A 15,184-nucleotide genomic window follows, 5' to 3' on the forward strand; every position below is an offset into this window, starting at 1 on the left:
AGCTTTAGGTCACGAACTGACGGGTAGATGTTTTCTTATTTTCTATTTCTTATACATAATTCATGGTTCCATCAATTATGGCAAGTCCTGCAGAAGCAAAGCAGCCATAAACCATCACACTGCCAGCACCATGTTTGACTGTTGGTATCCTGTTCTTATAGTCAAGTTCGGTTTTCGCTTCACAGCAGATGTTACGAGACCCATGTCTTCCAAAAAAATTCACATTTGACTCATCAGTCCACAGAATATTATCCTAAAAGTCTTGTGGGTCATCTAGATGTTTTTTGGAAAATGCAAGACGTGCCTCTGTGTTCTTTTTGGTTAACAACTCTCCCATTGATTACATTTTTGCCCAGTGTCTTTCTTATTGTGGAACCGTGTACATTGACTTTAACTTAGGCAAGTGAGGCCTGCAGTTCTTTAGATATTTTACTGGGTCTTTTGTGACCACCTAGATGAGCTTCAATGCGCTATTGGTGAAATTTTGGTAGGCTGGTCATTTCTAGGAAGGTTCACCACTGTTTTTCCATTCGTGGATTATGGTTTTCTCTGTGGTTCACTGGATTTCCGAAGCCTAAGGCCTCCCACACATGCGCGTGTTTGGCCCGTGATATACGGTCCGTACGTCGGCCGCATTTTCGCGAACCGAACACACTGCAGGGAGCCGGGCTCCTAGCATCATGGTTATCTGTGACCCTAGGTCTCACTGTATCGCTGCGGGAAAACTGTCGCGTACTGTAATCATGTTTTCAATACGGGACAGTAGTTCCACGGAGAGGCATTGACACCTAGCGTCACAGATAACTGATGCTAGGAGCCCGGCTCCCTGCAGTGTGTTCGGTTTGGGAAATGCTTCCGACCCTTTCCAAACCATTATATTTCAATTATTTTGTCTTGCATCTGTATTTGAATCTCTTTAGAACGTGGTATCATGTGCAACTTTTTAAGAACTTCTAGCCTGCTTCACATTGCCAGACAGGTTCTATTTTAGTAATGTTTCTGGAACTCGAGAGCTACCGAAACTGCTTTTATTCACATTTGTCCTGTGGATATGCAATAAATTTCCAAGAATAAAAAAACACCTTTGAGTTATGTTAGGATTCAACAGGTCTGTCCGTAATCCTGCCTCTAATCGGCTAGTCAAATTCAACCCAATTGTTAATTGAATTTGTTTAAGTGGCTTATTTAGTAGCTAAGGGGACATGTACTTTTTCACATAGGGCCAGGTAGGGCTGAACAGCATTTTTCTATTATTAAATGAAATCCTCATTAAAGGGTAACTAAATGTTCGACAAACTTCTGACATGTCCTAAAGACATGTCAGAAGTTTTGATTGTTGGGGTCTGAGCACTGAGACCCCCACCAATCGCTAAAACGGAGCGGCAGAAATGCTCATGTGAGCGCTTAGCCGCTTAATTTCTGTTCAGCTTTTTCCGTAAAGCCGATGTATCGGAGTACGGGCTCATAGACTTTCTATTGTGCCCATACTCCGATACATTGATTTCCGGAAAAAGCCGAACAGACACAAAGCAATTCTGCCGCTTCGTTTTTGCGAAGGTGGGGGCTCTCAGTGCTGAAACATTCAAGTGTGACAAATATGCAAAAAGAGAATAAATTTGGATCGGCGGGCATTTAACAGTTTAGTATGGGCGGTTTTAATAGGCCTATCAAAGACATATAAATACGTGTTACAAGGATCAGCATTAACAATACCATACAGTAAACTTTAAACATGAACATTAGTAACGTGCGGTGCTTAATCTACCCAGTGTCTGAAATTATAGAAAAAATATTGAGGCAAAGAGCAGTATAGAGGCAGTATATTTAAACATACAATAACTAGTATAGGTTAGGAGGAGATCCACCCACAACCCCATAGCTTCTGAGGGGCTTATATCCAATGACATCGGGGGATTATGCAGTGAAAACTCTAATAGCACAGGTTAGGTCTGCAGTGGTGTAGGATGTTGGGGCCCTGTGATTTTTTTATGCCTATCAAAGGGTAAGAGGATATGTGAATGTCGGCGTAGGATGTAATGGCTGATCCGCACCAAGGGTCCCAGACCCGGTGAAATTTATCTGGACATCGCCTATTAATATAGGCCATATATTCATAAGGAATCATTGAGTTCACCAATTGAATCCACATAGTACTTGTGGGTGACCTCCTATACATCCATCTAAGGGCCACGGTCTTCCTGGCCATTAATAGTCTCCCTAAGACCGATGCGGGTATGATGAGGGCAGAACTCCTCCTTCATCAATCCGAACAAACAGATCCCCAGATCCAATGCCACTGACATATTTAGTATCTGTGATAAAAGACCAGTGACCTCAGCCCAAAAATGCTGCAACACAAGGCAACCCCATATAATGTGTTGTAAGTCTGCAGGACGTTGTGAACATCTGACACTGGGGAGCAGGTATTCTACCCTTTTTATGAAGTCGAATGGGGGTGCGATATCTTTGATGGATAATATAAAATTGTATAAGTTTGTTATTGCTGGTGAAACTAAACAAATCCATGGGATTCTAAGAGATCCAAACTGGACTCCTCATCCAGGGATGTAATCAACGCCTTCCACTTATCCAGGGCTGGAAAGGCTGCTTTGTTTGCCTTTGCACGTATAAGATGAGAGTAAATGTAAGAGATCGACCCATACGGGCCTTTGGATCTTATGAGCGACCCAGGGCTTGGCATCATTCCCTATGCAGGATTCTCTAAACACTTTATCAACTGTAAGTCCAGGGGGGTGATATACTTGGCAAAATGTACATGCCCCAAGGATTATATAGGTAAAACTAAGAGAGTTTAGAAGACGTATTAGATGCCATTACAATGACATCCTCAACAGAAGGGACACCACAATATCACGACAAGTATGGCAGACACATGAGGGTGACCCCAAAGCCATAAAATTTCAGGGCATTCAGCAAGTTGAGCCTAGCCCAAGAGGGGGTGAATGGGTGAAACTGCTGCTGCAGACTGAGTCAAGATGGATATATAAAATGAGATCAGTCACCCCAGAAGGTATCAATGATAATGTAAACTTGCAAGTTTCGTGTAGAGCTACTTAATGGCAATGTAATAGAATACTAGTCAAGGTGAAATATTACCAAGAGAAGATCTAATGGGCTGTGACCAATACAATATATTTATCCAGAGCTGTGTAATAACGAGAAGTCTCTCAGCTCTTTTGTATCCTCATGACTAACGGTTATTTGTAGGTAATCTATAGTACGATACTATAGCACCGCCCACAATGAGTCGTCTTGAATTTTTTCTTAATCTACATCAGAATATATTGAGCCAAGGGGGCAGCTAGATATTATCATTAATGGTGCTGCCAAAAATCGTAAGGTGTCTATTACAACATGTTTCACTGAGGAGATAATACACGTGGAGATATGGGATATTAATGAAGCCCCCTGATATTTGCCTCATATTTGATGATTGAATTAACTGCAATAACATATTGCATGGGAACGAATACTCAGAATCGCACAGTGACTGACAGAGCTGTAGGCCAGTAGGGATGATGCATAAACATCCCACTGAGGACGCTAATAGAATCGGCCCAATGAGATGCTGGCAATCACCAAGGGTGATGAAGCAAGTGAACCTACCAGTGATTGGCTATGGGACAGCCAAACCTCCGGAAGGGGAGGGTCTTACTGATACACAAAAAGACGCGGAAATGAAGCGTTCGCTGCCACTGCCAAACACGAATGAGTCAGATCCTCCTGACGTCTCCCTGACGAACCCAGAATAGGGTGAAACGCGTAGGAGGTGGAGTTGCTTATTGCACTCAGAATTTAAACTTAGGCAGATTAGGTTATCCGGCTTTGAGATAGTCTATCCGTTCTGAATGCAGACCTGATAATAAATAGGACAGATATAGATAGTAACACTGTCCACAAAGCTCAGTGATATATACCGCTGCCTCCTTGATACTTATATGATTGTATTTCAGTACATGTTTCATAAAAGAACGTGATGTGCCATGTATTATTCAAGCTTAATAAAAGCTAAGCCCTCCTGCACACGACCGTAGCCATGTGCACAGATTTTCGGGTCGGCCGGCAGCGGACTGTCAGCCGCAACCCGCCCGCAAATTGCGGGCAATGCACATGGCCGCGGCCATTATTTTCAATGAGCCCGTTCTTTCTACGGTGCGGGCTCCCGGGCCATGCACAGACCGTAAAAACTACGGTCGTGTGCATGGCCCCATAGAAATTAATGGGGCCGAAATTCTCCCGTGGATTTTCGGGGGAATTGCGGCCGCAAAAGTACGTTCGCGTGCATGGGGCCTAAGTTTTATAAATAATCCTTCCTTTATATTATACTAAATATGTGTATGTGTATAATCTTTTTTCCAATTCTCACGTTTCAGCTCTCATCCACTATTTGTGGCTACATGCTCTTATGTACTCCATTGCATCTTCAGGCCTTTTCTTATTCATAGCACTGACACTTTACTTTGTGGTCTATTTACATGTCTTTATCAGTGATTAATATATGTGGCACATATATCTTATAATGCAGGTGTTCTATATTGCTAGATATGTTCTGTTTTCACTGTCTTACATGTGAATTAAGAAAAATATAAAAAATATACAAGGGTTCGCTCACCGCGTTTCCACTGCATTAGTCCATAAGTTTCTCCAGACCACGATGTGAATGATGATTGTGCTCGAAGATATTCCAAGAGAAATCCTGAGTCGACAGCCGGTATATAAGGCAATGAAAGGAGGAAAGCGGTATACATCCAGCACTCGTATAAAAAAATATACGTTTTATTTGGTCATTTTATAAACAAAACAATTAAAATGATAATCTCGGGACCACGCTTACGCGTTTCAAACCTCTAGGGTTCTTAATCATAGCTATGCTATGCCTATAGAAAGGAGTGGGTCCGCAATTTCATCCGTAATTACGGATTCCGTAATTATCGAAGCAAACTTAGTTTGTGTGCATGGGGCCTAAGTGTCAGAGAAAGGTAATATCTATTACAAAAGAATTGTATTTACTTGAAGAATCTCTTGGGACTCTGGGTGTCTTGGGGGCCAGATAGAATCATTTAACTATTCAGTTATAGCTGCATTATAATATCAGAGATGTTGTAAACTTCAATTAAATCTGGGAGAAAATGTGCAATGATTGATTTATTTGTTGGATGTGTTCGGTTTCAGACACAATAGTGGCTGGCAATGTGTTCAGTGTATTATTGAGCTGCGCAGAGAAGGCGTGAACAGCACCAATCTTCACTGCAGAGATCTGCAGAGCCAACTACAACACTATCGCAATGCAGCTTTTTACAGCAGTCTGCGTCCCCTGAATGGCAGGGGCACGAGATATAGTAAATGACTGATTAGAACTACTTAATGATCAGCAAATCGCCGGTTAATGCAATTTGCCATAAAACCATAAACTCAGCACAATGGGAGTGAAGTGAGATTTCTGCAGTTAGTGAAGGGTTATGCTCTTTTACCAAGTCAGCTTTTTTATTTTCTGTATTTTTCTGCAGGATCCATTTTTTGAGTCTACAAGAATAAAAATAAAATATACTATGTAAGACGGAATTTCTTTGCATCATGTTAATTCATAATTCATTCATAATGCAAAATAATAATGGCTCTCGATTTCACTATTAGGGCATGTCCATACGTAATGGATTTGCTGCAGAAAATTTCCACAGCATTTACGAATCAACTGCCATACAATTCATTGCCGAACATCCGCACCGTTTCATGCTGCGGAAAATAGTGCAGATTTTTGCTGCGTTTTTTGTTTTTTTGGTGGTTATTTCAAGGGCTATTGGCTATATTTATTTTCCCTATGATGTCATTTTCACCCCCTGTAAGAAATTCTGCAGCAAATTACACAGTGCATCAGAAAAACGCAAGAAGTCAATCCAGTAAAATTTTGTACCGCGGGTGAATCTCTGGACTAAATTTCCGCAGCGTGGAGATGACATTTGTTAAATCTCACCCACTTTGCTGCTACTGTATTCCGCTGCGTATTTTCCGTTCGCAATTAAATTTGTGTAATATTTGTTTATAAGACTTTTTTTTTTATTTACTGACTTGTTTGATTAAGGGTATGTGCACACACACTAATTACGTCCGTAATTTACGGACGTATTTCGGCCGCAAGTACCGGACCGAACACAATGCAGGGAGCCGGGCTCCTAGCATCATACTTATGTACGATGCTAGGAGTCCCTGCCTCGCTGCAGGACAACTGTCCCGTACTGAAAACATGATTACAGTACGGGACAGTTGTCCTGCAACGAGGCAGGGACTCCTAGCATCGTACATAAGTATGATGCTAGGAGCCCGGCTCCCTGCATTGTGTTCGGTCCGGTACTTGCGGCCGAAATACGTCCGTCAATTACGGACGTAATTAGTGTGTGTGCACATACCCTAATTGTTAATTCTGAATACCAGCGTGAAAGGTATGGCTCAACCTCATTTACTACATTTCCGAATGGTTATTTAGCATACGTCTACAGCTTAAAAACAAACAATAGGTGGAATAGATGATTCTATGGAGAGAGCAAAACCACTTAAAGAGGCTCTGTCACCAGATTCTCAAATCCCTATCTCCTATTGCATGTGATCGGCGCTGCAATGTAGATAACAGTAACGTTTTGTTTTTTTTTAAACGTTCATTTTTGGCCAAGTTATGAGCTATTTTATATATATGCAAATGAGCTTTGAAATGGACAATTGGGCGTTTTTTTTTCGTTATGTCCAACTGGGCGTGTATTGTGTTTTTAACTGGGCGTGTCTACGTGTATGACGCTGACCAATCAGTGACCAGTCAGCGTCATACACTCCTCTCCATTCATTTACACAGCAGCGATGTGCAGCCACATACACAGAGATTAACGTTAATCAAGTGTCCTGATAATGAATACACATTAAATCCAGCCAGGACGTCATGTGTATTCAGAATCCTGACACTTCTGAATCTTTTCTTTGAGATTTCCAGCAAGGGAAACAAAATCTCGTTTACCTCCGTAATCTTGCGAGATTACGCGTGACTTGCTGGAATCTCACAGAAAAGATTCAGAAGTGTCAGGATTCTGAATACACATGACGTCCAGGCTGGATTTCATGTGTATTCTTTATCAGGACACTTGTGTATGTGGTGGCACATCGTTCTAGTAAGAACACTATGTGCTGTGTAAATGAATGGAGAGGAGTGTATGACGCTGACTGGTCACTGATTGGTCAGCGTCATACACGTAAACACGCCCAGTTAAAAACACAATACACGCCCAGTTGGACATAACGAAAAAAAAAACGCCCAATTGTCCATTTCAAAGCTCATTTGCATATATATAAAATAGCTCATAACTTGGCCAAAAATGAACGTTTTTAAAAAACAAAAAACGTTACTGTTATCTACATTGCAGCGCCGATCACATGCAATAGGAGATAGGGATTTGAGAATCTGGTGACAGAGCCTCTTTAAAGGGGTTTTCCCACAAACACCACCTATCCATAGTAGGTGTATAGTACAGCGCTCGGAAACCCCGATCGGTTTTATAGAGATGAATGCCCAACCACCGCTCCATTCAAAAGGGGTATACGGGACCCCCGTTCTTGTGATAGGTGGGGGTACCAGCCTTCAGACACTTATCACCTATCCTGTGCAGAAGCACTTGCACATCAAGTGCCCGCCACTGTGGCACTTTCGGTGGCAGCACTGGGGAAACCAACTGCAGTTTCTCTGTCATGCAGCTTGCATTACCGAGACTAGAATTATTATTTACAATGCCCACCCCTCCTCTACATCGCTCTGTCAGCGGTTTTGAGGCCTCAAAACTGCTGATGGATTCCTTTTAAAGAAAGTAGTAAAACACTATTAAATATTTTCTTATAATATAAGTATTTTACTTGGGCACCATTGGCTCCTATGTAAAAAAAAAAAAAAGTTAGGATCTAAATCATTTTTTTAGTGGGCAAATAAAAAAAAATAGAAATGAAAGGGTTTTTCTGGACAATAACAATGTTAACCAATCCTTTGCATAGGCCATCAATGTTTGATCGGGGGGGGGGGGGGGTGTCCAACCTCTGTTATAATGATCGCCACGTCCTCTTGATTATGCTGATCATTGGAGGTCCTGCATATCATCAGTGTTATAGCTCTTGAAGACCCCTTTATAGTTATTATAAGAGACTTGTGTGCTGTGCCTGTAGGTCTTTACTCATAGCAGAGGACATAAATGGTGGTATTGTGCTGCTATATTACTGCTCGTTCTGTAATAAGTACCAATAATACAGCAGCACAGTCAGGTATTATATCACCAGTAATATGGCAGAACAATTAGGTAGAATACGCTTATTTTTATGCTAGATTACTGGGTTTTTTAACTTCAAAGAAAATAAAAAAATGGCTGTTTTCTGAAGCTATGCTGGCACTTTGATATGGTGCCCCTCTGCTAGTACTTTATATCTGAGGTGGCACACTGCTCACACTATACAGATGTAGTCATCTTGACTCTGATAACTTGCTGCAGCGTGATATCACACAACAAAAGCCATTGAAAAGTCAAGTTAAAGTTTCTTGGCACTGTGTATTTAATGTGTCAAAGTCAAGATAAAGATGGCTACATCTGTATATGGACATTCTTCGGGCCATTTTATGGGGACACTACATACATACACATTACTTCAGACTCTTTGTTAGTTGAGGTAAGAGGATGAAATCTGCTTGTTTTGATTTATGAGCCGCCCTTTGGACACTTCGGGAGCTGGTTACCCTCGGCAGCTGCGTTTTACATCAGTAGCACAGATGGAGGCTTCCTCTCACTGCCTCTTATTGGCTCTGGTAATAAATCTATTAGGACACAGGCAGACTTAGCGCCTGCTAGTCAATACAACTTTACCTGCTTCCCGGACGGTTTCTACCGGAGCTGTCCGCAGATTAGTAAAGTATGGAACAGCGTTCAGTGAGGCAGTTGGGCATACTTTGCAGCGTGCCTGTTTGTTAATAATGTTTTTAACCACCTGTCGTGGGTGTGGGGATTACATTGATATCACGAAACTGAGTAAATTCAGAATCATGCAAACTTAATGTCAAATTAATCAAGTTAATTCAATTAATCGACCAGCCCTAAGTGGACACAGGAAAAAGATATAAAGGAAATATTTGCACCTGTATTTTGGACCATTTGCTATTTTTTTTAGCTGACCAATAGTGATGTCAAATACTGACCTAAATACTGCCACGTGAATGAAGTCTTAGAAGGCCTGGTTTTAGTTTTAGCTCTATCTGTGCTATTGGATAGTGGTTCTGGATTCATACTGAACCACAGGGTCTAAAGCAAATGACTGCATGGCAACACCCACTATCCGTAAAAGAGAAGTAAAGCCTTAACGTGTAATGGAAAGTGATGACATGCAAATGACTCTGCTTTATGAAGGCAATATTGTATTTTATAGTGACCCAGTACAATATACCAATTTCATTGAGCTAGTTGTGACATGAGCAGTCGGAATATTGGATGATTATAACAAGTAGTACAATGCCAGTCAGTAGATGTCATGAACCTCTCTGGACGTACAGGATTCCAATTGCCAAGTTTAGGGTTACTGCAGGCACTTTCAAGGCTTGGAGTCTAACAAGCCACCTTGTTTTCACCAGGGACCACCGCAAGGCAGTATGGATTTAGCGGCCGGGAACCTGCAGGTTGTGGCCCTTTTAACCGTCCCCTTATCGTGGCTAGTTGGAGATAGACAGATCACCGTATGAAGAGGCAAAGGCCAATTCAAGATCCAAAGAGAAGTTAAACAATGCCTAGCTCAGGGTCCCCAGCTCAGGTTCAAAGATGGTAAACAGGCATGGGTCAGAGTCACAGGCAGAGGTTCAGAAATGGTCACAAGCTATGGTCAGGTACACGAATAGTCAATCACAGGTTATAGAGCAAGAGTGCTGGAGTAAGGATGGAACCTAATACTCTGGCACCTGTTGGTGCTCAGAGAGACTTATATGGGAAGTCTAATTACAGCATGTGGCACCAGGGAGAGGTCTTCTACTTTGAAGGTAGCTCCTCTGAGTGACCACTAGAAAGTTCCATTGTGTAGTACCACACGCTGACCACTTAAAGGAGCATCGGCGTTGGAAACGGTAGGAAGAAGATGCCAGGTGCCGTTTTGTTACACTAGAGTTAGGTGGGTAATCTTTCTTTTTATGTCTTGCACATTTAAAGACAACTATAGTATTAGATGATAGTGGCAAAAGAGGTTGGGCATTATAGAGCTAAATTCACACACTCTCTGAGTTCTGGGAGAACAAGCTCGGCTAACTTTACTTTATAGATGGACCCATCCCACTTGTTATGTGCTTGTGAATATGGTTTTTGGCATTACTAGAAAGGAAAGGGAAGTAGTTGAGGGAGATAGTGCAGTTAGGTAGTTGAGGGAAAGTGGTGTGAGAGTAAGTACTTTAATATATGCAGGTTGTATATGGAGTGGAGGCTTTGTGATACTTATCAGCCCATTGTCTAAAGATCTTTTCTGCTGTGCTGGATCGGCTTGTTGTCCAGGTGGGCATCCATGGTGGTTTCTTGCAAAGAGCATCAGGTTTGGTCTTTTTAACCTGTACTATATGTCCCAGAGAACGTAACCAATGGAGACAGGTTAGGCTAGGTTTACATTTGTTGCCTATGTTTAACGTAAATATGTTGGGAAAACTCTCCCGACGTATAAATTAAACATAGACTGTGACGGGTTCCTCCGTTAATAGGCTGCTTCGTGTACAGGGGTCATGAGAGTTTGTAACGTATCCGTTAAATGCATAGCATTCTAGTCTATGGGTGATGGATGCCACTACTAGGCATCTGTTTAATGGATCTGTCAATCATAGACTATAATGGTATCCATTTAATGGATACGTAATATAGAAAGACTGTGGGAAAGCCCATGACGTATACCATACAGTGGTGTAGCCCTATGAACATGTCAATCCTTAGGCCTTTCTCCACATGTCGCCCTCCTAGCCAACAAGCATTAGTGGAGACAGACATAACCTATTTCTATCTACAATAATTAATTAATAAGCAAAAAAATGTATTGAAGTCAGACTAGGTGCCCACCGTTTAACTTTTTATTTAGACTATGTTTTATGTTACCGCCGCATGTGTATAAAAATGGCCGGACTATTGTACAGAACAAACAGTGTTACACTTTGTGTCTCCCTTATTTCCTCATAGATTGTATGCTCTTGCGAGCAGGGTCCTCACTCCTCAGATTTGAATTTTAAATGAACTTTGTCACTATGTAATGTCTGATATTGTTTGTTTCATGTTCCCTCTAAATTGTAAAGTGCTGCGTAATATGTTGGCGCTATATAAATAAAGATTATTATTATGTTCAGACTTTATTGGTTCTTCTGTGTTCGGATTTTGCTGTATTCTGTCCAGTAAAATTAAAAAAAGACTCATAAGTGAATGAGATCTGTCATCATTAATTACAAAACGGATCTTAACCCATGGGTCCTAACCGTCATGGCTCCTGTAAAAACAGAAGCCGTGACGTCAATGTGAACAATGCCTTATGGATTCCCAGGTGTACACAGCAGATGCAAAGCATGATTTATTTCTGTGAGGCATAACCTATATAAATACTCTAGCGCAACAGGTTAATGGCTGGAATAAGTTAAAACTGAATGTCAAAGGACTCCAGCAATTTATTTAATTTGTATTTTTGTAACTATTTTTTCTGCACTCGTCTAAATGATAAATGACATACCCTTGATTTCTCTATTTTATGATTTAAGGTATGCATTCTGGTTTGCAGGCATCATCGCAGTTATAATTTCTGACTAGTCGGGGACGTTTTCCAATAAGTTTCTAGCAATGTAGTGTAGAAGTTATCAAGATTCCATCAGCTGAATCAGACATCCCTCAGTGTGTGCTAGAAGGAGGACAGTGGGAGCTGAGTCAGCAAAAGGTGTCAGTGTATAATGGATTATTAGCTGCAGCCCATCCCCAAAGACAGGTGAAGCTGCATGGAGCAGAACGCACCAGTCTTCCAGGCTGCCACCAGCAGCAGGCTCTTGCGATGCTGACATTTTGATTTATAGATGAGCATCTCTTCCCTAATGAGAGCTGCCACCTCGGGTCACCGGAGCCCCCTGCCGAAGAGCCCCAGTCACTGACAACAGTGGGAATGAGTAATGTTCGAAAATCTCTCAGTGGGAATTTAATGCTTGTCGGATACTAGGAAGTGACTGCATGCAACTTAAGAATGAAGGAAAGATGAGACACGTAGCGTGATAGATTTTTGGATGGTACGCTTTTAATTAGATTCAAATCGTATGTTGACATCTTACCGTTCAGATCATTTAACTACCCGACTACATTTGTTTTAGAATTTATTCTAATGGTTCTGACTTAATCCTAAACTTTTTATTAAACTTTTCACCAAGTAACTTTTTTAAGTCTTGGCTCTCGCGTTTGTTGTAACTAGTGGTTTTTATATACAGTATGGACATATACCGTATGGAGAGATATAGTGTAGTGATTATTCTTTATACTGAGTGCATCACTCATCTCTGAACTGATGCTCTGGCTGTTGTCTCCAGGGTGTGCAGCTTTTGTTCAGGTTTATTTATGCAGTTTTTGAAGCCAAAACCAGGAGTGGAGAGAAAGTAGAAAGGACAGATACTACTTCTAATCTTATTTGAATCCTCTCCTGGTTTGGGTTTCCAACAACCCTTATTAGATAAACATGAACAAAACCTGATCAACTGATCAAAACCTGCACATGTGAACACACCCTTAGGCCAGGATCACACACAGTTTTGGTGTCATTTTTGTCTTAGTGTACTGTCCATTGTTAAAACGGACGGCACACTGACAAAACAGTCACAATGTCAGGTCGGACCTGACCCCTTAAGATTTTATAGACTTTAATGGGCGAGCCTGGTCAAATAAAATAGACCAGAATAGGACATGCAGTGAATTTCTCACAAACGACACGATACAGAAAAAATATGGATGTGTGAATAGTCCTATTGAATTGCATGAGTCAATGTACTGTCCATTGTGAAAACGGACAGCACACTGACGAGATGTCAAGTCCGACCTGGCATTGTTTTAAGACATGCACCTTGTTAACGAATCTTTCGCACGCTGCAATGGGGCAGAAGTCGGCATACTCTTCGTATGGGATTTCCCCCATTGTATGGAAAATTTTGTGGTGTCTAGTTTTAAACATATAGAACGTTATCTACAGTTATGTTTGTCAATGTATCATGCAAGTGTCTGGTCACCCTAAAGGTAATTTTCCACCGGCTCGGCACACGTTTGCTCCTTTCAGTATGGGGACGAGCGGTCGTTTTCTCAGATCGTTCGTCCCCATACATTTGTATCATGTCGGTAGCGCTTCTCTGTGTTTACACAGGGAGATGTGTTGCCGGCAGCAATGATATTTTTCACATTTAAAACGATACGATCAGCTGATGAACGAGCGTTTGCTCGTTCATCTGCTGATCGCTGCCCTGCTTACACAGGGCAATTAACGGGAATGAGCGTTCTTTGAACACTCGTTTGTCCGATTATTTGCCAGTGTAAAAAGGCCTTTCAACAACAGCCTGCAAAGTTCCTGATAAAGTGCAGTGTAGTGATCCTTTTATGTAGTCAAACCATTGACTTATCTTTTATTTACACGGCCATATTCGCAGTTCATGTTCTTTCCAGGTATCCTTTTGGATAAAACAGGGCTAGATCCAAGCAGAGGGAAGAATACTGTAGCAAGAAAACTTGGTCCGCAAGTAGCTGTGTAAAAAGTTGTATGAAAGGGACAAAATTTGAGTCCTAAAAGATATTCTCGAAACTTTTGACTATTAAGATAATCTATTTACTATTTACAAGTAACTCTATTTATGAATATGAATCTTTGACTATAAAAACCCAAAAACTGCACATTCACCTTATTCTTCAGCTGGACAATTTCTAATGTGCTGTGTTATTATATTATCTTCTAGAGCACCGTCATTGTGGAGAAGAGTATTCAGGACCTGATGAATTTAATGCGTGACTTGAGTGCTTACTCAGATCAATTTCTGAACATGGTGTCTGTGAAACTCCAGGAGTATAAAGACACCTGCAGTTCAGCATTCAGGTAATGGATCTATATCATGTTTATTTATTGATTTATTTCCTGTTGCTTACAAGACGCCAACATATTCCATAATGCTATACAACTTAAAGAGGCTCTGTCACCAGATTTTGCAACCCCTATCTGCTATTGCAGCAGATAGGCGCTGCAATGTAGATTACAGTAACGTTTTTATTTTTAAAAAACTAGCATTTTTGGCCAAGTTATGACCATTTTTGTATTTATGCAAATGAGGCTTGCAAAAGTACAACTGGGCGTGTTTACAGTAAAAGTCCAAGTGGGCGTGTATTATGTGCGTACATCGGGGCGTTTTTACTTCTTTTACTAGCTGGGCGTTAGGAATGGGAGTGTGTGATGCTGACGAATCAGCATCATCCACTTCTGTTCGTTAACACCCAGCTTCTGGCAGTGCAGACACACAGCGTGTTCTCGAGAGATCACGCTGTGACGTCACTCACTTCCTGCCCCAGGTCCTGCATCGTGTCGGACGAGCGAGGACACATCGGCACCAGAGGCTACAGTTGATTCTGCAGCAGCATCAGCGTTTGCAGGTAAGTCGATGTAGCTACTTACCTGCAAACGCCGATGCTGCTGCAGAAACAACTGTAGCCTCTGGTGCCAATGTGTCCTCGCTCGTCCGACACGATGCAGGACCTGGGGCAGGAAGTGAGTGACGTCACAGCGTGATCTCTGGAGAACACGGTTGTGTCTGCACTGCCAGAAGCTGGGCGTTCTGAAGAGAAGTGGATGATACTTCTCATCAGAACGCCCAGCTAGTAAAAGAAGTAAACACGCCCCGATGTACGCACATAATACACGCCCACTTGGACTTTTACTTTAAACACGCCCAGTTGGACTTTAGCAAGCCTCATTTGCATAAATACAAAAATGGTCATAACTTGGCCAAAAATGCTCGTTTTTTAAAAATAAAAACGTTACTCTTATCTACATTGCAGCGCCGATCTGCTGCAATAGCAGATAGGCGTTGCAAAATCTGGTGACAGAGCCTCTTTAAACACATACACTGAGCCTTACCTAAGAAGCCATC

The 15,184-nt window shown here is 41.6% G+C and overlaps 1 protein-coding gene across 1 annotated transcript in view; it reads left to right on the forward strand.

Annotated features, from left to right (window-relative positions):
• The window catches only part of EXOC4 (exocyst complex component 4), a 410,874-nt gene that overhangs the window by 276,338 nt on the left and 119,352 nt on the right, over positions 1 to 15,184 (forward strand). Inside the window, exon 12 of the mRNA XM_075857508.1 lies at positions 14,003 to 14,139. Within this exon, the coding sequence (XP_075713623.1) occupies positions 14,003 to 14,139 (137 nt within the window). The remainder of the gene's footprint in view (positions 1 to 14,002; positions 14,140 to 15,184) is intronic.

This window comes from Rhinoderma darwinii, chromosome 3 (assembly GCF_050947455.1).
Source record: "Rhinoderma darwinii isolate aRhiDar2 chromosome 3, aRhiDar2.hap1, whole genome shotgun sequence".
Classification (NCBI taxonomy): Eukaryota; Metazoa; Chordata; class Amphibia; order Anura; family Rhinodermatidae; genus Rhinoderma; species Rhinoderma darwinii.